This window comes from Electrona antarctica, assembly GCF_951216825.1.
Source record: "Electrona antarctica genome assembly, chromosome: 1".
Taxonomy (NCBI): Eukaryota; Metazoa; Chordata; class Actinopteri; order Myctophiformes; family Myctophidae; genus Electrona; species Electrona antarctica.
Genome location: NC_136806.1, coordinates 50,601,175 through 50,622,225, shown reverse-complemented (window position 1 = coordinate 50,622,225; position 21,051 = coordinate 50,601,175). Strand labels below are relative to the sequence as shown.

At 43.7% G+C, this 21,051-nt stretch overlaps 2 protein-coding genes across 4 annotated transcripts; one reads left to right on the top strand and one right to left on the bottom strand.

Annotated features, from left to right (window-relative positions):
• Window positions 1-1,307: 1,307 nt before the first annotated feature.
• LOC306920469 (uncharacterized protein) lies at window positions 1,308-4,983 on the top strand (the record flags this gene model as incomplete). Its single annotated transcript, XM_079497231.1, has 2 exons — window positions 1,308-1,388; window positions 4,290-4,983. The coding sequence occupies exons 1-2, from the start codon at window positions 1,372-1,374 to the stop codon at window positions 4,981-4,983; spliced, it is 711 nt and encodes a 236-aa protein (XP_079353357.1). The 5' UTR covers window positions 1,308-1,371.
• Window positions 4,984-6,929: 1,946 nt separating this feature from the next.
• znf711 (zinc finger protein 711) lies at window positions 6,930-19,795 on the bottom strand. Of its 3 annotated transcripts, XM_079507691.1 has the most exons (10): window positions 19,660-19,795; window positions 17,883-17,983; window positions 16,293-16,377; window positions 16,050-16,159; window positions 15,046-15,816; window positions 14,587-14,733; window positions 12,209-12,382; window positions 11,709-11,822; window positions 11,193-11,327; window positions 6,930-10,145 (listed from the first exon to the last, which is right to left on the bottom strand). In XM_079507691.1, exons 4-10 carry the CDS (start codon window positions 16,126-16,128, stop codon window positions 8,965-8,967), a joined length of 2,601 nt encoding a protein of 866 aa, XP_079363817.1. In that variant the 5' UTR covers window positions 16,129-16,159; window positions 16,293-16,377; window positions 17,883-17,983; window positions 19,660-19,795; the 3' UTR covers window positions 6,930-8,964. The 3 variants fall into 3 exon arrangements, with proteins under 3 accessions (XP_079363817.1, XP_079363819.1, XP_079363818.1); XM_079507693.1 differs by lacking the exon at window positions 11,709-11,822; XM_079507692.1 differs by lacking the exon at window positions 17,883-17,983.
• Window positions 19,796-21,051: the final 1,256 nt, after the last annotated feature.

Here is a 21,051-nt window from a genome sequence, read left to right as displayed (position 1 = left end):
TGACAGGAACTGCTTTAACATCATTGAGCTGGGCTTCTGAAGAACTGTATCATGCTATTTTTTAGAAGTGGACTGGTTGATCAACTTCAGAGCTCAGGTATAGAGCAACTACACAAGCTTCAACAAAATGGTGGCCATATTGTTTCAAAGTGTACGAACTCATTCGGACTGTCTGCCTTGTCAGTAAAGGGGGCAAACCTTTGGAACTCTATGCCTACGGTCCTAAAACTTTTTTTTTGTTTCAGTGTCTTGTACACTCAAGACACTGTCCCCACTGCCACGTGCTACCCATGACATATAAAGGACTCTTCCGGCTCTGGGGCGTCTCTATCTCAACGGGAGGCGATGGCGATGCGTGATTGGATTGCATTGGCAAGCTTTCCCGAGACTCCTTGGCTGTAGAAGAGCCGCCATTGGACTGGCCCCATGAAGTGAACGGAGTTTGAGTAACTCTGGCTCTGGTTGACTCCAGGCAGGATTGCCAAGTCCACTTATTTCCAGCAAAACTTGGGGAGAGAACACAACAGAGACAGCGTGCGCAAACGGACGCGAAGTGTGAGGTTGTGACACTCAAACATACGTTACCAATAGAACAATAATCATACTAATAGATCTCCATATATGGAGCTGACCTGTTTTGACATTCCAGCAGTCTTCCGTTACCCAGGCGGATGCATGCATGCAACCTTGCCCTTTAGGGCGAGGTCTTACTGGTTATGTTAACTATTACTATATAATTTTTCACTTGATTGGGTTTTAGCTTATTTAAGAAAAGTCTTCTTTTGGACAGGTGTTAAAAACTAGCACTTGTGCTAATACACTGTAAGCAATGCATCTGCAATGCAATGTAATTGTGATGTCCATGCCAAATAAATAAACATAACATGTTCCAGCATGTCTCTCCTCACAGCTCTCAGAGAAGTCAATGGCCATAGATGCATACTCATGCATGATTCACTGCCGATACATTTATACTTATTGATAGTATGTACATTATGTTCACTCATTCATACCCAGCACAGATGACTGGTGTTAGAATCTTTTATTTTGTTATTTTATTATTATCTTATATTTCCTAGGAAGTGTGGACATTGGTTCAGGCAGCGTCGTGTTCATGTCATGCCCTACAGCACAACCTCCTGATCTCTGTGAGTCAAGACTGTGTCACTCTGTCTCTCTCTCTCTCTCCAAGACAAGACATTACACCTACAAGCAGGTACTGGGGAGCAGACGTGATGACATCAGAGCTACAGTCAGGCAGGTACTGGTAGCAGTCTTATATAAACCTTTAGCAAAAGACAGAAGAGACAGTTTGACAGTCTCAGCCCAACCAGACAGGGTAGAACACCAGCCTCGTTGGGACAACAGAAGATGATACTTTCTCACAGGTAAGTGTTGTTCTGGTTGGTCAATCTGTTCACATGATCGCTGATTCGCTATAGAGCTGCTATCGATTAACTTCGTGGCGATTATTCTATTACTTTAGCATGGCTTTCTGAAATTACATCACGTGGCAGCCAAGTCTATGGACTGTTTTGTTTAGAGCCTAATTTAAATAATAACCGGTTGCCAGCCAAGTCTATGGACTTAATGTTTGTTTAGGGAAGTAAATGACGTAAGACGTTATCTGACTGAATAAATATTGTCCTAGCTGCGCCCCACTTCACATGCAGTGTGATTTTTGTGAAGCAATCGAATATTTGTGAAACATATATATTTTTTGAGTGGCGCTAGCCCCTTCTATGCCCAGCTTTGTGTGTCTGTGTGTACCACGGAATGTGATGATTTGATACGCCGAGCACGGAATGTGATGATGTATGATGATAAGAGCACCCCTCACCTCACACAAGTGTGATTTTTAATAATCTGCTAAATCTTTTATATGCCAATGAACTGACACGATCATCCATGTCGATTAGTATGATTAACCACTTAAGCAAATTTTGTACTAATGTCATACAAACTCAAGATCTATATTTAAAAAATCACACCCGTGTGAAGTGAGGGGCGCTAATATATTAAAGTCTAACTAACTCATGTTGCTATGATTAGGTGATGTAATGGTGATGTAAAACAAACGGTGTCAAAACTAATTCTCTTTATTGTCAATGGTGTTTTTAAAACAAACATTCAACTAAAAATAAACATTACTTTTCCCTTCATTGTCAATGGGATTATTAAAACAAACATTGAACTAAAAACAAACATTAAACCTGTATATAGGAGGGGCTAGCGCCCCTCAAAAATAGACAATCTATTAATCTCACTAACCATCGCGATGTAACACGTTGTGACCTTGTATATTTACCCTATTGGCCTGAATATAAGACTAGACTATTTGACATTCAATCAGTGTTGATTTTGTCGCAAAAAATGTTCGTCGACTACCTTTTTCCACTGACGAAAACTAAATGGAAACTAAAATAAAAACTAAGCTATGATGACTAAAACTAAGACTAAATATATTGACAATTTCGTCAACAAATAAAAATCTATAGTCCACTAGGGACTAGTGGACTAAATGAAGACTATTCAAGAGACTATGACTAAAACTAAAATAAAAATGTGCTGCCAAAAACAACACTGCATTCAATGTTCTTTCTCCCGGGTGCGTACGGTTTTCCGACCAGTCATTGGTCCGACATGCGGAAAACGACTGGATTAAGGTTGGCGAAAATGGGTTAAGGTTGGCGAACATGCACTGCTCTGTGCTTGCGGTTATAGTTAGGTTAGGGTTTGAGGTAGGTTGTCGTTGTCGGAGCAGTCTTGAAAAAGAGTCGTCTTATATTCGGGACAATACGGGTAATTGCTACATTTTTGCCATTTTTGTTTTATAAAAAACTCACAACCAATTAAATCGATTAGTTTGATCTACTGTATCCCTAGATTATTAAGTGTTTTGAGCAGTCAATTCGCCTTGCTATAAAATGTGATTACTGAACTGCTTTAAAATTAAATTGCTCATTTTATGATCTGTTGGTACATTTGCAAACATTTCCACACTCCGAGTTAAACTAACACTGAGGATTTGCTGTGCAAAATAATGTTCTAACTAAGATGCATTCAGTTATGTTAAATAGCAGCTGTAAAAGTAAAAAGATTTTTTTTTATAGATGCTCGTTTGCTTGCCTGGGCTTATGCCTGAGCAGTTTAATTGTAGCATAACACTGAAGAGGCACGCACGCACACACGCACGCACGCATATATATATATATATATATATATATATATATATATATATATATATATATATATATATATTCCTAACCTTCCAAGGGTGACTGAGACTGATTGGATTTTGATTGGCAGTCAATGTTTCTATCTTTCATAAAATCGCTCAGGGAGTGATCCAAAAGATATCATTCAGGCCTACAACTACGGTATATACAGTAGCTGTTGTTGACTTGTCGTTAAAGTTAGTGGTTTGCATGCTGCCATCATCCACTTGAGTTAAAACGAAAATTACTTGCTATTTATAGTAATCGTTCTCAGTCTGAACGGCGATTAAACCTGTCAAACAAGTTAGAAAGAGATATAGTGATGAGATATAGTAGTATAGTAGGAAGTATGAATACCAACAAAGTCGCCCTTTTACCAACTCGCTCCAAATCACCAACATTGTAGCTGTAGGGAAAGCTATTTCAATCTGTAAAGTTTTTGTTTAATACAAATCCACCATATACATGTTATGAGCTACTTCCAAGAAATTCCTTGCAGATTATTTTCTAAGTATCAGAGTATGGAAGCGCTCCAGAACTTAGAAAAAGATCACATGCAAGGAATTTCTTGACAGGAAGTAGCTCATAAAATGTCTACAGTGGATTTGTATTAAACAAACACATTGCAGATAGAAAGAGATTAATTCAAGCTTTCCGTACAGCTGCAATGTTGGTGAGTTTGATGTTATTTAATACAATCAGATAGGACTTTTCTGTTTGGATGAATGGGCTGTCTATGGGAAGTTGCACCTAGTTAGCACCTTGCTGGCAAGATGGCAGCCATGTGCATATCGTCAATTCCTAAACTTAACCCCAGTAAAACTATGCCTAACCCTAAACTTACTTCTAACCTGATTCTCAGTAACATAAAATAAAGAATACAAGAACTGCTGCACCGAGCGGTCGGCGTGAGGTCGGTGGAAAAAAACGAGGGCCAGGTGGATTATGGGCGACGGTACCTGTTACCGGAATTATCAATACATGGAAATAAATACTCAAGTTACTTTTAAATACTTTGAAACTGTACTTAGTTACTTTACGCCGCTGAAGGTCCTTTACCTCCCCATGCAGGGTCCTGCTCCGACGCTTTCTGCTACTGAAGCTGGTGACGGTGCTGCTGTTCCCTCAGGGAGCAGTGCTGACCCTGGTGGCGGGAGCCATGTACAGTCTGCAGGCTCGGTCGTGGCTCCGCTCGCCTCACATCTCCACCAAACCCTCCAACGTGCTGCTGCGACAGCTGGCCCTCGCCGACTCTCTGCTGTTGCTGTACGGGGCCCTCAGGCTGGGGGCGGCAGCGGCGTGCGTCTGGGCGGACGTCGCTGGCCCCGTGAAGACCACGGAGACGTCAGAATGTCAGCGCGTGTGCGTGTTGTTGTGTCAGTGGCTCCTAGATGCTCACCACCTGGCCTCGTTGCTTCTGCTGGGGCTCCTGGGCTTGGAGGCCACCCTCGTATGTCACTGGCCGCTGCAGACCCGCGCGCTCCGGACGTCTCACTTCGCCCAGCTCGGCTGCGGACTGGTGTGGGCGCTGGTCTTAATGGAGGTCCTGGTCTCGCAGGCTGGCTCGGTTTTTGTGTGGGACACAGCAGCAGGGCTCCAGGTGAATCCTCGAGCTCTGACACAGCCACGACAACACGCTGCTCTGTCCCACTCCCTGCCAACCTTCTCCGTTTACCTGCGGAGGGTGCTGTGGCTGACTGATTCCTGGCTCCACTATACTGTCCTCTGCAACAAACCAAAGAGAGCCAAGAGTTGCTTCCATTAGAACCGCTGCATGTGAAAAAGAAATATGCACAATGACTCACTCATTAGATATTTATTTTAATATTTATTTACTGCTTCAGTTTCCAGTATTATTCTGACTCTGAGTTCCTTCAGGCACTAGTTATTATTATTATTATTATTATTATTATTATTGTTGTTGTTGTGGTGGTATAGTTGTCTACTGCAGCAGCCAATATAATGGATTGGTTGCTTTTCATGACACTTAAAATAAGACACTCATGTGCGACACAGTAAATAATAATCACATCGTGGTTTATTTTGGTACTAGTCTGGCAGCCAAGCCAAGGGGCCTTTTTTAGCTAAAGTGGGACATTTCCCACTCTGTTGACCCCTCAATTGGCAGCCAGTCAAGACAAAACAAAAAACAAGACTGGCCATCTTGCTTTATGTAGGCTATGTGTGACACAGAGTAATCTAGTAAGAGAGTGGTGACACGCTTTGATCTCGCCGCAAAGCGGGTGCCTATGGGTGATAGTTCCAAACATTGCTCCTATGGCTGGAACTATTCCATTGAGATAGAATGAGCACTTCCGCATTCCATTGTAGTCAACGGGAGTGTCATTACTCTCTTTTATACTACTCTGGTGTGACATATGTAGTTGTCCCTTTAGGTTTAGGAGACCATTAGTAGGCTACTTTAGATGTCTATTCATTCCAATGCAAATGCAAACACAACTATTCTAGCCCCATGGGCACTGAACAAAATATTGGACCCATTCTTTACAAGTCAACACACATCTTCTGAACATTGACAATAAAATGGCATTTAGGAGAAAATGTGTCATTGACCTATCTCTGTACTAGCAACATACTCTCGCGAGATCTGGTAAGCTATGCGATCAACAGAAATTCTACATTTGAATAATGTAGTGTGTACATCATTGTACACGAAACCCGTCGCACCAGACACCAGTAGTTCTGAGTGCAATGACTTTGACTTGGCTTTGACTGTAAAAAATAATCTATTTCCCATCCCACTACATATACTACTCTACATGTCACTATCGGGTAGAATCCTATGCCTATCTATGTCCAAAGAAGAATGGATCTCTTCCAATGGAATGAATTAGACCTAAAAAATTAACACCTAAAATAAATAGAAACAAAGTAGATCTAAAAAAATATTTTTTAACTTAAAACAATTTTCCCAATTATTTTGGGGACCACTTGAAATATCCGTACGGCCCACCAGTGGGCCCCGCCGTCCCGGCCCACCGTTTGGGAATCGTATTAAGCATTTTAGCTTAAGCAATGATGATATTTATAATTTATGCCACCTTCCTAAAAGCTTAGTTTTTCCATCATCACATTTGTCCGATTAAAAAAAAACATCAAACTGTACCAACCTCAAACTGGGCTGGTCCACATTACACGCTGGTCCCCGGTGCCCGAACTCAAAGATGTTTCCTAATGGAAGGAATTGGTTCCACTTACACATTAAAAAATTGGGCTGGCTGAATTCAGCTACACTACACAGACAATCTCGCGTTGTGACTCGTGTGTATGCTTTGTACCAGCTCAGCTGTGTGTAAAACAAGTCAAACAAGCTGCTTAATGTTGATTGATGTGATGAGACACATTACTGTAGTGTAGTTGTAGAAATGCTTTCGAAAGCACGCGATACACACGCACAAGGAGCTAAATCCAGCCGCCACACTGCCACAGCCATCCTGACGTTGATTAGTGTTCTTGGGCCCCCAAGAACACTAACCCCCATATAATCAATGTTATTATCTTAATGCAGAAACTGAGCTACGTTCCTTGAAACTTTGAGAATCATCTGAATCACTGATTTGATTACTGCTTGTAGGGGTGAAACTTTTTTTCTCCCTGGAAATAAAAACGTCTGGGTTACCGAGGATAGGGTGAAACCGTCTAGTCACAGGACAACACTGCCATCAAGTGGCAAAAAGGATAAACCAAGTGTAAAAAGATAATCGTTTATTTTTGTTCCTCCCCACCAGTAGTTCAACAATCAGACTGAAATAAAAATAGACTAAAGTACACGAAATGAATGGAACTTTAGTATATACCACAATAATTCATATTGTTTATTTTTTTATAAAGCATAAAGAATATGCTTAAGACTAATGCCAATGTCTTGAGCAGAGTTCAAGGGTAATAATCCTGTGTCTGGGACTCACCCCATTAATCAAAACTAGAGTGGTGGTGTGTGTGTGGGTGGGGGCTGATGTTAGTGAGCACAAACATGAACACAAAATCCAATCAATTACCCATAAAACAGAATAATGCATGGTTTCACGCACCACTTTCAATGACAACTCATAGTTCATAGATTAAGGCCTATTCATACTCCACGTATAGTGTGATAAGGTGAACTGGAAAAACTACATGACGTCACGCCACAGTGATAAACGACTCACCACTCACCCCAACACATATCTGTTTTTACTAAGAACCGTTTCGGTGGTCACCCCATCACCTAAACCTGGAGTATGAATAGGCCTTAAGAGTGATGCTTTCCTACCTACAGGCTGAGAGGCAACACCCAATGCCATTTTTACTCACTGACAAAAGCTCAGAAATTGTCCATTATCTGGGATATATATATATCCTCCATACACAAATAATAAAAAAATAGCGGGAGAAGTAATTAAAGTGCTGTCTACTGACTCAAACATACACATCTCAGAAAAGTATTTATACAGCATGTTTGAGATTTGTTTTTTAAAAGAACCACTTTCTTTCTGATTAACCGAGTTCAGTGCTTGAAGAATAAAGGATTTGACAGATGTAAGGCTTGATTGCGATTAGTTATTTGCTGCGGAGAGAGCTCTGTGTCATCATGGGGAACATATTAAGCTTAATTTATGCTGTCTCACGACACCACTGAAATGGCAGACCTACAAGCTCATACGTAAATCTGCTATTTTAGGGCACGTGGCGAAGCATATAGTAGGCTTTAGGCGAGACGGTAAGACCTGACAGCCATCACTCAAGAGGTTACGAGACATTAATGTTAACAGTCTGTCTAATAATCGCCAACATCAAGCAAGAAAGCGAAACATTTTTGTACGCTAAAAGGATATTCCACCAATGTAATCAATGGCACCTCAATTCCATCTTTCTCCAGACCTAATAATCTCACCATTTAATAAACACCCATAAAACATAGTTCTTTTTTTACATTTACAACAGAATATACATTATACATGATTATTTTTTAGAGTGCTCAGACTTGGGGAAAAACAATATACAAAAAAGAAATGAGGTACAGAGGTTAGATTTATGGAATACCCTTTAAAATAAAAAAGGTGTGCTATTGATGTAAACATTGCTCCAAACAATTACTATTTGATCTCAAAAGTGGCCCTTCCTGCGCCTCGGATTAATGACATAATGGCATTTAAAAACAAATGTCGAGAGTAAAAGCTGGTTAGAAAAGGAACAAAATCATACTAGTTGGTAAGTGTGGAGAGAGAGGGGGAGGCTTGTTTCTCCTGTATTCATTCCACGTAGTCTCAAAGCAGAACTGGCATTACGGTCACAAAGCACCACTTGCCATGTTACAGGACACGGTTGTCATTCTTGCAGCATTTCAGCTGAGTGGATATAAAAATATAGAAGATTTGAAACCCTGAATATATATATATATGTTCATAATGTGATTCCTCTGCAGCAAAACAAGACAAAAAAAGTTACAGCTGTCCCACAACATGAATACACTCTTTTTTTCCTTTTTCTTTAAAAAAAAATGTTTTCTCGCATCACTTCCAAAGGTGGTGGTGGTGGTGGGGGGTGTATTAGACCCATGTCACCATGGAACACAGAATGGTCAATTAAAATGTTGCCGTCATCTTCATCATCAGTCTACATCCTTTAATCCTTTTCTTAAAAGCTTTAGATTACCTCTGGGGTTGTGAAACTGCTCGGGAAAGAAGTGTGTGTGAAAATGTTATGTGCGTGCGTTGTGTGTACGTGTGCATGAGTCATGGCATGTTTACATCAACATGTCTTTGTGATGCCTGGCTATATGCTGGCTTTTCTCCGAAGGCCTCCTAAAGCCCTTGGTGCAGTAGTCACAGCGGTGGGGGTAGTCCTTGGTATGGATAGAAATTACGTGCCGCTTGAAGCCAGAAGCGTCCGTACTGTTGTACTCGCAGTACTGGCACTGATAGACTTTCCTGCCGCTGTGCGTCTTCATGTGTTTCTTCAACTCGGCCGGCTGCCGGAAGCCCCGCCGGCATCGCTTGCACTTAAAGGGCAGGTCCTTGGTGTGAAGGGACAGGATGTGGCGGCTCAGGGTGAAGGTGTCCACGGCGGTGAAGTTACAGTGCCTGCACTGGTGCACCTTGTTGCCCTTGTGCGTCTCCGCATGCTTCTTTAGCTCCGACGGCCTGTGGAAGCCCTTCTCGCACACGTCACACTGATGCGGGAAGTCCTTGGTGTGCACAGAGATGATGTGGCGCTTCAGGTCGCTGGAGTTGGTGCTCTTGTGCTCGCAGTGCGGGCACTGGTGCGTCTTGTGACCCTGCACCATCTCTATGTGCCGCTGCAGCTCCCGCGCGTCGGCGTAGGCCTGCGGGCAGTGGCTGCACTTAAAGGGCAGGTCGGCACCATGCTTGCTCTTGATGTGAGTCTTTAAGTTGGACTGATCCGCACAGCGGAAATCACAGTGCGGGCAGTGGTACGGCTTCTCGCCCGTGTGGGTCCGCATGTGTTTCTTGAGCTCCGACGGGTGGCGGAAGCCTTTGGCGCACTCGACGCACACGTGGGCAAAGTTCTTACTGTGCACGGCCAACAGGTGGCGGTTCAACAAGCCCTGCTCAGCCGTCTCATAGTCACAGTACTTGCAGTGGTGTAGTTTAGGCTCGCGGTCCTTGACAATGAGCTTGTCAGAGCCCAGGGGGCTGGTCTCGTGATAACGCCTGGCGTACTCCGTGTACTCAGGAGAGTGCTCGCTGTGATGGCTCAGCAGCTTGTGGCTCTCCATGTGGTTGTGGAAGTTGACCTTCTTGTTGGTTGTGAAGTCGCAGTCGGTGCACTGGTACCTCTTCTTCAGCAGGTGGTCAGGGTGGTTCTTCATGTGGCACTTCAGGAAGCCTCGCGAGCGGAACTTCTTCCCACAGATGTGGCAGGGATAAACGGTCAGCGGCAGGCCGTCTGGGCCGATAATCACAGCTGAGAGAGGAGATTACACGGACAGAGACATCATTTTACAATGATGGAAATTATATTTTAAAAACAATATACAATTCTTGCTTTAAAATGCAATGGGAACAGCTAGGGCCATGTCATTTCTTCAAGAAATATTTTTACAAAATCATGTTGATAATATGTATATTGACCAAAAAAAATTAAAACAAAAATTAACATATAGGGCACTGGTCCTTTAAGAAAAGCGTAGGCGGGGTCTAACGCCAGCTCACGTAGAACAAGGACTATTTAAAGAGGACGGGAAGCGAAGACCGTAGGGTGGACTCCATGTTGCTCCCTGGAAGGAAAGAAACATGCAGTTGCGACCAGGAAGTTGTACATGACAAATCATAGATATGGCACAAATGGCCCAGCAGATGGCGTGATACCACTGAAAGGAGAGATGCTTGTATATCATGTCACGTCATTGCATTTTACAGTTTTATATTAACGTTTTAACAGCAAGTGGATAAGTAAGTCCCAGCATGGATCATCACACAGACAGTAATGTTGGTCGGACGTGACATATGTACAACCATCTCTCCTTTCAGTGGCATCACGCCATCAGCTGGGCCATTTTTGCCATATCTATGATTTGTCATGTACAACTTCCTGTTCTCAACTGCGCATGTTTCTTTCCTTCCAGGGAGCAACATGGAGTCCACTGTACGGTCTTCACTTCCCGTCCTCTTTAAATAGTCCTTGACGTAGAACAGGAAGAGTTGCAGCAACAACAATGCACAGACTAACATGTCATCTAGAACAGATGTAAACAAAAACCTAAAACAAATCACGCAATTGAATAAGAGTTCTAGCGTTTGATCCACACGGACGGTAAATCCGCTAATTCGGTATGGAACGCTCGGCCTGTTTTTTTTTTCAGTGACGAATGGATACATGTCTTCATATACGGTAAGAAAACAGCTTGTGCGAAACTCCTTTCATTAATGTGGTCAACCATGGCATTCATTTATGAAAAAACAGAAAAAGTTAAATATGGACTATAAGAGTGTGATGTAAATCTGATCATACCAGTCTGACACTGCCGATTCTCGCCCTTCTTCTTCTTCTTGGGCTTGGGTTTTAGTGGACGGTTCGGTCCGAGTCCATCTCTAATCTGCAGGAAAGGTGTTGCCGTTCCATTCTTCACCGGTTCAATGTTGTTACCTGCATAGACACACACACAGCTCATCACCATCCACATGGATAGATCCTAGCTCAGACTGGTTCTATCTAAGAATTTTTTAGAGATTTATTTTTTTCTTTTATTTTTTTTTCTTTAGTGTTTTATGATACTTTTCATGCTATGAAATGGGGCTGGGCGGTATGACTTCAAATCAATGTCACGATTATTTCAAACTTTTAGTGGTTAAACAGACTAATTGAATTTGAAGGGGGAAAAAAAAGAAGGAAAAGAAAGAAACTTGCTTCTCGATTATTCGGTTATAGATGTCAGTTATTGAACCTAAACATCGATTTCAACATATTTTTGGTTAATTGCCCAGCCCTACTATGAAAACAGTGTACATCCAAGCCGTAATGTTTTACCATAAGCATTTGCCCAGGACACGGGCACAAACGTCTTGTTGTTTAGGGAGTCGTCGTCTTCCTGATCTACTACCACCTCCATATACACCTGCTCAGCCATGTTTCTCTCTGTATCTACAAACAGTCACAGAGACAACGCCGTTTTAACGCCTAAAACCTGACCTGGGGCCACCTGGGGACCTCCTGTCCGATGTCTGGGTTTCGGTCACTCAGTAGCAGTGGTGGACAAAGTACTCAACCCCAGTCAATATACAGATTTGACTGGTCTAATATTAACTCCTCCACAGGTGAAAGTTTCTCAGACAAATGTACTGTATTTTCTTTTTAATATGAATGCATTGATCTATTGAAATTTAGACATGAAAAATAAATCAATTTAAGTGACAATAGCTGATCTTGCACGTGAGCTTGCGGATCTGTTAAGTACAGTACACTACTCAAGTACATGTACTTCATTGCTGTCCACCACTGCTCCACAGCGGGGCCCGTTTCACACTTACTGGTGTCTTCGTCGTCATCGTCGGTGTCTTCGTCCTCCTCCTCCACTTTGGGCTGGTTCTTCACGGCCATGTAGACCATTTTGTCCCGGCCCACTCCTAGCCTGCCCGACGACGCTGCCTCCAGATCAGGATGGCTGTTGTGGTAATCATCCTCTGTTATTACCTCCGTTCCTCCTACAAGACACAAACGTGAGGGAAAAATACATTCCATGAGATTTAACGGAGGAGCGCTGGTACCTTGTACTTTGTTTCTTGTATGTATGTTTTTATGCTTTGTCTTGTTGAGTAATGTGCACACGTGTGCACATTGGGCTGTTATGTCTGCCAGACATAACAGCCCAACCCCCTGCATTCAGCAGCCCAACACAGTAGTCACTTTACGGGTAAGTCTTAACCGGCCACGTATATGTATGTCGGACTCGGACATTACTAACCCTACCCCTAACCTCACAGGGAAGCCACGGGTGAGTCTTAACCAGCCACGTATGTCGGACGAGATGAGATGAGATGAGATATACTTTATTAATCCCTGAGGGGAAATTGAAGCATTACAGCAGCACAATGTGACACATAGAAAGCTAAAACTACTGGACAGACAGAAACACAAAACACAAATGGACATAAACCACACAAGACCAGCACCACCAAGGACATTACTAACCCTACCCTCACAGGGAAGCCATGGTTGAGTCTTAACCAGTCACGTATGCATGTCGGACATTACCAACCCTACCCTCACAGGGAAACCATGGGCGAGTCTTAACTCACTCAGTACCACAGGACGCCTAATGACGCCTCCCCTTTATGTCCTATAGTGCCATGGGCGCCTTTGGACGCCTTTAAAAAAAATCTAATCCGGTGTGCCGGTGATGACATGCACAATAGAATTTAATTTTCTTTCGTTTATTTATAATGGGCTTCGGTGGCAACGAGGGCCAAAACTGGTGTCCACCAGGTGGCACTGAATGAGTTCAGCCACGTATGTATGTCGGACATTACTAACCCTACCCTCACAGGGAAGCCACTGGTCAGTCTTAACCGTCGAACTCCGTCACGGTCTAAACTTTAGACTCTAAAGCCTCCTCATCCCCTCCACATATTTCTGGCAAAAGCCCTTGAGGGGTGATTTCTCCATTCTGCAAAATGTGCTTCACTGTCTGCCTGTTTCGCTTTTATGTTGTGTGGGGACTGCGGATGAAAATGAGCATCTTTGCTAAATCTGGTGTACCCTATTGGCCTGAATATAAGACTGACATTCAATGTTATTTTTCCACAAATGAGTCTTGAAAAATGGGGGTCGTCTTATAATCAGAGTAGTCTTATATTCGGGACAATACGGTATTCTTTTTACATTGCATTTGTGTGTAATGTCCATTAATATGCTTTGTCCCGTCGAAAAACAAAAATAAGGTAATGTAAAAGTAAAGCTGCCAGGAAACGTATTATTCGGGCATTGGTCACTTAATCGCAAGGTCGCTGGTTAGATCCCAGCTGGAGATCTGGGTTTCATGCATTTCCCAGATAGGCAGAGGGAAAACAATGGACGAATTAGAGGAATTGTTGGCCATGGAGGTTAGGAGATAATAGATATGAGCACGGTGATGGACCACCTTCAAAACCACCGTTTTGGTGAAGAGGTGACCACTGAAAAGGGTCACCTCTTCACCTAAAACTAGAGTCTGAAAATAGGCCTTAATATTCCACAATGAGAATACAAATATCACAGCCAGTGTGAGTAAGCGGTGCCTACGCTGATGATTGTGTGCTGGAATTCAGGCGGTGCTGCTCTATTTGACATGTGGGCGCTGGTATTCATGAGTGTGCTGACTGTGTGTGTGTGTGTGGGGGGGGGGGGGGGGGGGCACTGCAGTGCTTGCTTGTTCAATTAGTGTAATTGGTTGCATCTTTGTGTTGTGTTTGGCTGGCGGATATGCCAGCCAAACTATTCAAGAAAATATATTTTGTGGACACAGAGCACCAGGCATTCTGCAAGGCTTCCTTTGTCCCTTTGTGGAACACAATCACAATTCACATGATAACTGGAGCTCTTCTAGTTGAAGTTTGAACTAAAAAAATATATATAAGTATGTAATATGCATACATTACATGTTTGATTTGATACACCTTGTAATTCCGACGGCGCATTAGTCCAACAACGTGGCGTTGCATGCGGTTAGGGACAGGGTTAGTAATGCTCCATCAGAATAATAACACACACACACACACACACACACACACACACACACACACACACACACACACACACACACACACACACACACACACACACACACACACACACACACACACACACACACACACACACACACACACACACACAGTTGTAGAAATAATCTAGTCTAGATGATTCCACTTGCCTAAATCATCGTCTGCCTCTGCTTTGAAAATGTACACCTTGATGACCTCAGACCCATCGTCCTCTTTGCTCTCCTCATCTTCCATGACCTCAGTGCTGATCTCCAGGGGCGTGTCTCCAATGTCCAGCTTCTCCCCAACCTCATCCACTGCAAGGACATGCATTTTTGCAACAAATAGTTATTCAAAATGGCACTTCACCCAAGATTACAGGTGGAAACCTCTAATGTCCAAAACTTACTTTTCAGGATTCAAATTCAAAAACAGATCTACAAGCTCAAAACGCATTGCTTTGCGTCACATTTCAAGCTTGCGGATCTGCTACTTTTCATGCTTTTGTGTGGCGCTGTAGTATGATCGAGTAGGGCATTAATTTACAAAAATAAAAACACAAAAGGTTTGAAGATGGAGCTAGGTTTCTGCCCGACAGTAGCGGCCAGCCTTCAATGCATTCAACTCACGAGAGATCATGAGATAATCTTCAGAGCTGCTTCTGGCGTCGTCATCCTCGTCCGTCTGGAGGGCGACCGCCTCGGCTGGAAGCTCCTGGTGGACGACGGTCTCCGAGTCGGCCTCCGAGTCGGCCTCCGTGACCATCACCTCCTGGGATACGAGCTCCTCATCCAGGGTGTTCCCTTGGTGCTCGGACAGCAGCTCTGCCACAAACACCTGGTCTGGCATAACGTGGTGATGGTGGTGGTGGTCCGAGTCCTGGATGAGGCCTGAGGTCAAGACGTGGTGATGGTGGTGGTGGTGGTCCAGAGCCTCCTCTATGGCCACCTCCGTCCCCAGAATGTTCTCAGGCATGATGACGTTATGCTCCGAGGGCACCATGTCCTCGTGGCTTTCCACCACCTCTACGTCCACTTCGAGGCCTTCGACCACCTCCGCTTCCAGGCCTTCCACTTCCACCTCTTCCTCGAGGCCCTCCACGACGTGGCCTTCCAGGCTTTCGACGTCCACCTCTGTATCCAGGCCCTCCACCACCTCCAGACCATCCACTTCCACCTCGGCTTCTAGCTCCACTACATGGGTCTGTAGGCCCTCCACCACCTCCGCCTCCAGACCTTCGACGTCCGTTTCCAGGCCGTCCACCACGTGCGTCTCCAGGTCCTCCACTTCAAGGCTGAGAATGCCCTCGTCGGTCATCACATCGGACAGAAGCATGCCCTCGGGCACCGACACCACGATGTGCTCCCCATCAATGTGAGCCAGGCCTCCCATTCCTGCCACTGCAAACACAAACACGTTCAGTGTGTCAATCATTCCAAGGATACTTTGCAATGATATGTAATTTAAGTTGAAGTGCACTGATGAATAGTAGGTAATGATAAGGAGGAGGAAACGATTGACAAGATAATTCTGTGCATCAACTTAAATAATACTATTTCTGTTGCAAAGCACATGATGAAAAGCGCTGTTCACAATGAGTCTGCCAGGCACTCGGTCTACTTCGTTCACCTACCAAGATCTTGCATGATCATTGCATGGGGCATCTTCAGCTCCTGTGTGTGCAGCTCCAACACCCCCCCGCCTTGGTCCATGTCTCTTTTCTCTCTCTCCCAGAAAAGAAGACTGAAACACGCGCCATAGGGAATTGCATTAGACACTTGTTTCATTGTGTGTAATTCAACATCAATGTGACGAGGACTGACTAGACCGACTAGTCGGACGGACCGTGAACAGACAGTTCAGCATGCATACCTACCTTCACATTTGATATGCCAAGGCTCTTCAGAAGGAAACCAGGAAGGTGTTAACGGCACTCCCTTCCATCAGCAGTCATCATGGTGCTGTACACAAAGGAAAATACACAACACTGTTGGCATACATTTTTAAAAGGTGCAAAGGGGAAACAGACTGTCTAATATTTAGCAGGGCTTGCCTGTTAACCTTTAACTACCGATTTTGGTATTGTATTTTTCTGTATTCTAAAGTTATTATTATTATAATTATTGATGAATAAAGCTGCACAAAAAACAACGGACATCTTTATAAATACTAACAACTAACATGGTTACTTCACAAGAACAATGTTGGTAAAAGAGATCCACTGATTATTATTATTAATTCTTTTTTCCTACATGAACAGAATTTCAACTATGACCCAACTCTAAAAACGTCTCTCTGCATACTTGGGTTTCACTTTCACCATACACCACCAGGAATGTCAGGCTGTCCTGGCCAGAGATGGTTGTGTTTCGTGAGGCCATGCACATAGCAGCATTAGCTGTGATTGGACTACTTTTGAAGGCGCAGTCATATATTGTTTGTTTTATACATTTGTTTTGTAAATGAATGCCCTACTCTGTCATACTAGTAGTAAATTAGTAATGTCACTGAAAAGTAGCAAAAATAGCCAAACTACAAGATCACAGCGTTGTACAATAGCACCGGGACAATTTGTTTATTTTTGGACCACGGTCTTATATGAGCTGATTCTAAGATGACCCAATGTTATTTTCCATACAGAGAAACACTTCTGTGACTGTGACCCAGGTAATGAGCGAGTGACATCCGGACTTGGGTACTGGAACACAGCTTTAACAGAAACAGTTTTGGTCTGGACAATGGACATAAGAGGTTTCCACCCAACAACAATTATATACAGACCATAGCCCAACCCTGTTCCAGGTGGCTTAGCTAATAACCGCACTCGGCTGTAAAAATGACAAAGTAGGAGCAGCCACTTAATCTCAGCTTACCCTTGCAATGTTTAATACTGGCTGATAAAAGAAAGAGAAACAAGGGTGACTAATGAGTGTACATGCATGAAGAATGCAACCCCTTCTTAGTGTTAAGTAATATAGGTATGGTGTTGTAATACAGAGCCCAGGATTAATGGCACTTAAAGCTGCAGTCAAGACCATTTCATGATAAGGTTTACGTCCTCTGGTAATTGTAACCTGTGATTCCAAACCAGATCTCCCGTGTGGGAAACGGAAACCTAGAGGGAATATACCGTTCGGCCAGGGAGATTTGGGCCACGCAGGGCACATTGTCAACCAGTAGGTGTCCTACTCCTACCTAGCACCAAGGTAAGAATGTCTCAAAGGAAGAGTAGGGAGACCACCTCCAACAACTGGATGGATGCACCAGTTATATCATATTAACTACACATTGGTTAAAATAACGTTTTATTTTACCATTTACTCATTAGAACAAGTTCCAGATAGGAGGTTTTAACATGTATCCGGCTTAGATATTGGCATATATTATGGATGTTTTCAACAAGTCAAATTCAGTGCAGCAACATTTCATATTTAGATAGATTGATACAAACAAACATCATAGTTACTGTTATCATGGTGAGGAAAGCGGCAAGCGTGGGATGGGTGCACATTTTAAATGGCATACTGGATATGATGACCACATGTAATTGTCCTGGGGCAACATTGCCTGCATGAACAAACCAAACATAAAAACGTGTCAAGCCCACTAAGAGCAGCAGAGGCGTTTTAATACATGTCACGATGGCAAGTTGTTTCCAATCCAGAACGTTTGGGGACAAAGCTCTTCACAGACAGAACTGAAACGTGAAACGTGAAAAGTTTCATGTCAAATTTCTCCATCATGTTCCCCTCGAAATATAACACAATTCTGGTTCTCAACATGCCATGGGTCCGAACCCCCTGGGTTCCATTCAGAAATGACTGATAGTAAGGAACCAAATGGAGCCTTGCAGGTCTGTAACTCTGAGGCCCCTTTTCCACTGGGGTTGAAACAGTTCAGTTATTTTTTTCCTGCCCAATATTGAACCAGTTCAGAGTGTTTCCACTGAAAGGAATTGGTTCAGAACCTAAAAGTTGGATCGGAACGGCGGAACAAAAAATTGTCTGACTGTTCCGTGAAAGCACCAAGGTTCCAAGAATCTAAAACGGAACCAGTTCTAGAACCAAAGTTATTTGGGTGGAAAAGGGGCCTGAGGCTGAGCATGCAAAATGTTAAATTAGCAGTAGCACTGAGGATTTTACTGTTTTTACAGTGTAGATCGGACAATATAAAAAACCAACAACAATCGTATGAGTTGGGGGTCCATTGCATATTGCATATTCAAACCAGGGGTCCTGGAAACTGAAAAGTTTGAGAATTACAGCTTTAAAGGGGTGTGTGTGGACGGTGGACTCAGTGGCGAACTTCCTCTGCCCAGTCGTTCCATCCTGTGAGGAGCACTGCATTGACTGCAACATGCTCCCCCACCAACCAACCCGAAGCATCATCATCATCATCCCTGGCCTGCATACTCTTGGAGGAAGTTCATCATCACAGATAAAAAGGGGGCTGAGGCAGAAGAAAGACTGCCTGGGGACTGGACTGATACATGTAAGCCAGAGCCACTTTGTTTTATGGTCCAAATGGCCTGGGTATCTTGCCGGACCGGTCAATAATGGGTCCTCCAAACCAAAATACCAACAGTGGCTTTAAAGGAGTAGGAGATACTTTCGTAATTTTATAGTATTTTATCAAACTCTAATCTTTAATATAAATCCTAGTTATCTTCCTTGTCATTCATGACTCTTTAAAGCATTCTCCATGAAGACCCAAGCCAAGACTCTTTGCAGCAAAAAAAAAGAAAAAGCCCCGAATTTATGGCCGCCAATGAAAGCACTGCAAACATTATGCAATGAACAGCGGCTAGCTTAGTTACCGCCCTGCCCTCCACCCACTGCTGCTAACAGCTAGCCACCATGCTAGCCGCCCAAGCTAACAGGGCTGGTCCCCCGCCCGGCGCCATCTTGTTTAGCCAAAATAGCTAACATATGCAATGCAAATAAATCGATACCTCGCCGCTATACAGACAGTGTGAATACTTAAAATGCACCAACACTGTGCAACACACACACAGGAGAACAATAAAGGAATAACCAGCCAATGGTATCTCATCCGCGCATATTTTACGCCCTTTATTCGGCGCGACAGCAAACGTCTGGCTGCGTTAGCTAGCGTGCTAACAGCTAGCCCGCATTATCTTCCATGTTGTTTTGGACGCTCGGGCTCAAAGAGGCCCGCTGCGGCCGACTGGGCCCCCTCGGCCGTTTCAATACGCATTTCCAACGGATTGCGAATAATTTTACCTGATAACGTAGTGTTCCGAGTGTCGCGGTGGTTTTATCCCCCTTGTCGGTTCAGTGTGTTGTACTTGGGGTTTATTTTGGACGGTAAGCTAAGTGCGGCCTGCTGGTTTGGATCCCCGGGCGCTCTTTGCTAGGCCTCGGCCAATCAGGTCGCTTCCTGACAAACCGAAGCGTACATGCCACATCCCATGGCTCGGACGAACGGCCGCGCCGTGATTGGCTGGTTTGGTTACTCAGGCAACCGCGCGGTTAGGTACACTTCCAGACCCCGTTCGTTTAGTTCAGAAACTCGTTTTTTATTTAAGATCAAACGCTTCTGCGTTTACTACTTTACACAAGTCTAAAGGCCCAGTGGGTCTGTGTTTACTAACTATTTTATGTGTTAATATATAGGTCTACAACTACAAGTGGAGTTTGTTTACGGCTCCCGGCCCCCCTCATTCCCTCCTTTTACTGTACATATTATTTAGTTTGATGACGTTTATATGACTTTTCTCCCTTTGTTGCATAATAACTTATAGGTTACTGTATACCGGTATATGTCATTCAAATGCTCTGATGAATTGAAATTGGAGGTCAGGGGACCCCAATGGAAACAAGCCAGTGCTTGCTTTCTTGGATTTGTACTGCTTTTAGCAGAGCTTGTATTGAACTGTACTGCCCTGCTGTGCTTATGCAAACCGAATCAATCAATCAATGATAACACACTGATGTAAGCCTATTAGCCTACTTGGAACTGTCTTGCCTAATGGGGTTTTAATTACTTTATGAGTTGTCTATTATATTTATTTTATCTTTTAGTTTTCCCTAGTTGAAAGCATAATTTAGGGATCGCATCTTTTAATTGTGTTGTACTGTGACTGCCTGCAGTACCACTGTACCAGTCTACTATGGCTGCCTTTTATTTACCCCCGTTTTGTACTTTCTTTGCTGTCCACCGAGTAGATATTAGTAGTTACACGGTCATGTGGATAGTGTTGTCCCATATAATATCAATCAACGTCAATCATACTATTATTACGACTCGAGATTGTCCTGTCATATACGTTGTCGACGCTCAGAGCAAGTTGCCGGGGCAACCAACTAGCCAATTAGTATTGCTATTGTTCCTCCCGGCAATGGGATGTAGTGTATAGCCACTCCAGAGGGAGGGCGGGGTGGCCTCGTTTAGCGCGCTGATCCGGCCTGAGTATTTGCGTCATGCACAGCAGAACAGAACAGAACAGAGTACTAGAGTAGGCTACATGTCATGAATGCAGTCATTCTGCGCTGCGGAAGGAAGGACTACTTAATTTATGGGGATTAGAAAACTCGGTCTCAGTCCCAAATACTCAATGGACCGTGGGTAATGGATCAGTTTCCCAAACGTAAGGTCGCGACCCTTCTTGGGTC

Excerpts from the sequence above, each read along its gene's own strand:
- znf711 (XM_079507691.1), bottom strand. The coding sequence starts at position 16,128 with ATGGACCAAGGCGGGGGGGTGTTGGAGCTGCACACACAGGAGCTGAAG. Across the intron at positions 14,734-15,045 it reads AGATTATCTCATGATCTCTC|TGGATGAGGTTGGGGAGAAG; the intron begins GTGAGTTGAATG and ends ATGTCCTTGCAG. Across the intron at positions 12,383-14,586 it reads AGAGGCAGACGATGATTTAG|GAGGAACGGAGGTAATAACA; the intron begins GCAAGTGGAATC and ends TGTGTCTTGTAG.